The sequence below is a fragment of the Medicago truncatula genome, chromosome 3 (assembly GCF_003473485.1).
Source record: "Medicago truncatula cultivar Jemalong A17 chromosome 3, MtrunA17r5.0-ANR, whole genome shotgun sequence".
Lineage (NCBI taxonomy): Eukaryota > Viridiplantae > Streptophyta > Magnoliopsida > Fabales > Fabaceae > Medicago > Medicago truncatula.
Genome location: NC_053044.1, coordinates 33,663,215 through 33,665,051, shown reverse-complemented (window position 1 = coordinate 33,665,051; position 1,837 = coordinate 33,663,215). Strand labels below are relative to the sequence as shown.

The 1,837-nt window shown below is 31.3% G+C and overlaps 1 protein-coding gene across 1 annotated transcript; it reads left to right on the top strand.

The window, feature by feature from the left end:
- The first annotated feature begins 427 nt into the window (after positions 1-427).
- LOC25489267 (albumin-1) lies at positions 428-1,618 on the top strand. The gene is made up of 2 exons (XM_013605178.3): positions 428-585; positions 1,018-1,618. Exons 1-2 carry the CDS (start codon positions 510-512, stop codon positions 1,374-1,376), a joined length of 435 nt encoding a protein of 144 aa, XP_013460632.1. The 5' UTR covers positions 428-509; the 3' UTR covers positions 1,377-1,618.
- Positions 1,619-1,837: the final 219 nt, after the last annotated feature.

Here is a 1,837-nt window from a genome sequence, read left to right as displayed (position 1 = left end):
GTGTTTGTTTACTGTAATGAGTCAAATAGCTGAAAAAGACAATATGGGAATAAGGAATATGGATCCTTATAAATAAGAGAAAAGCCAAGGAAATAAGCATGGAAATTGTGATGTCAAAATCTTCTTTTTTATCTGAACTCTCTTCTCTCTAATTCTTCTTCCTTCTTTATTGTAATCATTTAAGTAGCTTTGAAACTTATTTTACTTCATCAATTCAATTAAACAGTTTAAGGATTCTACTTCATTTTAAGGTCTGTTACATTTACCCTCAGTTATAGATAAGCATATAGTTTGAGAGGGGGACCATATAGAAGCTTGTGAATTTTAGTGGAAATAGTTATTAAATTAACCTCGTGTCCCTCGCTCGTAAAAAAAAAAAAAAAAAGGTAATTTGAGGATCCATGGATAAGGCAAAAACATTAACTTTGTCTATAAATTGATTCATGCAAGAAATGAAGAAATGCAATACAAAGTTGAGCTCAGAATTAACAAACAATAGTATATTTTAGATGGTTCTTTCTTTTGATCAATCAATGGCTAATGTTAAGCTAGCTCCTTTTGCTATCTTCTTGCTTGCTGCATTCTGTATGTATTTCAATCATCTTTCTCACCAATGTTACATTATATTTATATTTTCGAAATCATGAGAAATTAAACTCTCAACTATAGTGGTAATAGTCTACTAAATTATTAATGGTATGTGTATTATATTAATATTGTAACTGGTTCTTTCTAAATTACTATTAACATATCACATTTGGCATGTATCCGCTTGCCTCTGTCGTCCGCTAATTAAAAATAACTAAAGGTTAAATAAGAAAATAGTTTCCCTAAATATACCAATATTTGATTTTAGTCCCCCTAAAATTTTCTTTAGGCTTTTGATCCCTCTAAAATTTTATATCTATGAAATTAGTACGTGTTCAACATTGAGTATTACATTAATTTTATTCTTATAATAATTTAATAATGGTATGTGTATGTTGTTCAAACTTTAACTAGCTTTGTCATTTACAGTAATGTTCTCGATGAAGAAAATAGAAGGAGCAAAGTGTGGGGAGGATTGCGACACACAAGTTAATTTTTGTAATAATCATGATGGTTGTCAATGCTTTGTCACGGGTGTTTTGAATCAGCCTGGCTGGTGCGCCACACTTCTTCATATTGAAAAGAAGGTTGAGGAACAACCTAACTTATGTTGGTCTCATGCTGAATGCATAAGAAAGGGTAGTGGGAATTATTGTGCTCATCTTCCTAATTCTAATATCAAATATGGCTTCTGTTTTGCCTCTATCTCTGTAGCAGAAGCTACATTCAAGATGGCAGCTAGCACTATATTCAAAAGCAACTTCTTGAAGATGTCTGTTCCTGCTTAATATCAATATGCAAGAAAAGCCTACCATGCTAGATGTATATTATGCATCTATGTACTACTTTAAATAGTAGTCTTTGTTTCCAACTAAATAATTGGATTTCTTAATATCCATCCAAATTTCAATAATGATGTATATGCATGGTTGTGGCTATTTAAGATATGATGTTGATTTGCAAGTAATGTATGTCATTACTCGTTTTCATATATATAATATATAGTTGGGGATTTGTATTTTTGCTTTCATGACTTTGTATTTTCGGTTGCCTTTCATCGGTATGTGTTATGCTTACGTTAGGCCTGTTGTTTAATTAATATATGTTAGGCTTGTGTTATGTCTTCGTTTCCGAATGTTTCTTGCGGTTTTTTCACTCTTCCTGCAAATGTACTTTTCCCGTGTATCCTAAAATTATAAGGAAACCATTACCCACTAAGGTATTATCTAAACAAAATCCTTAGCAAAAT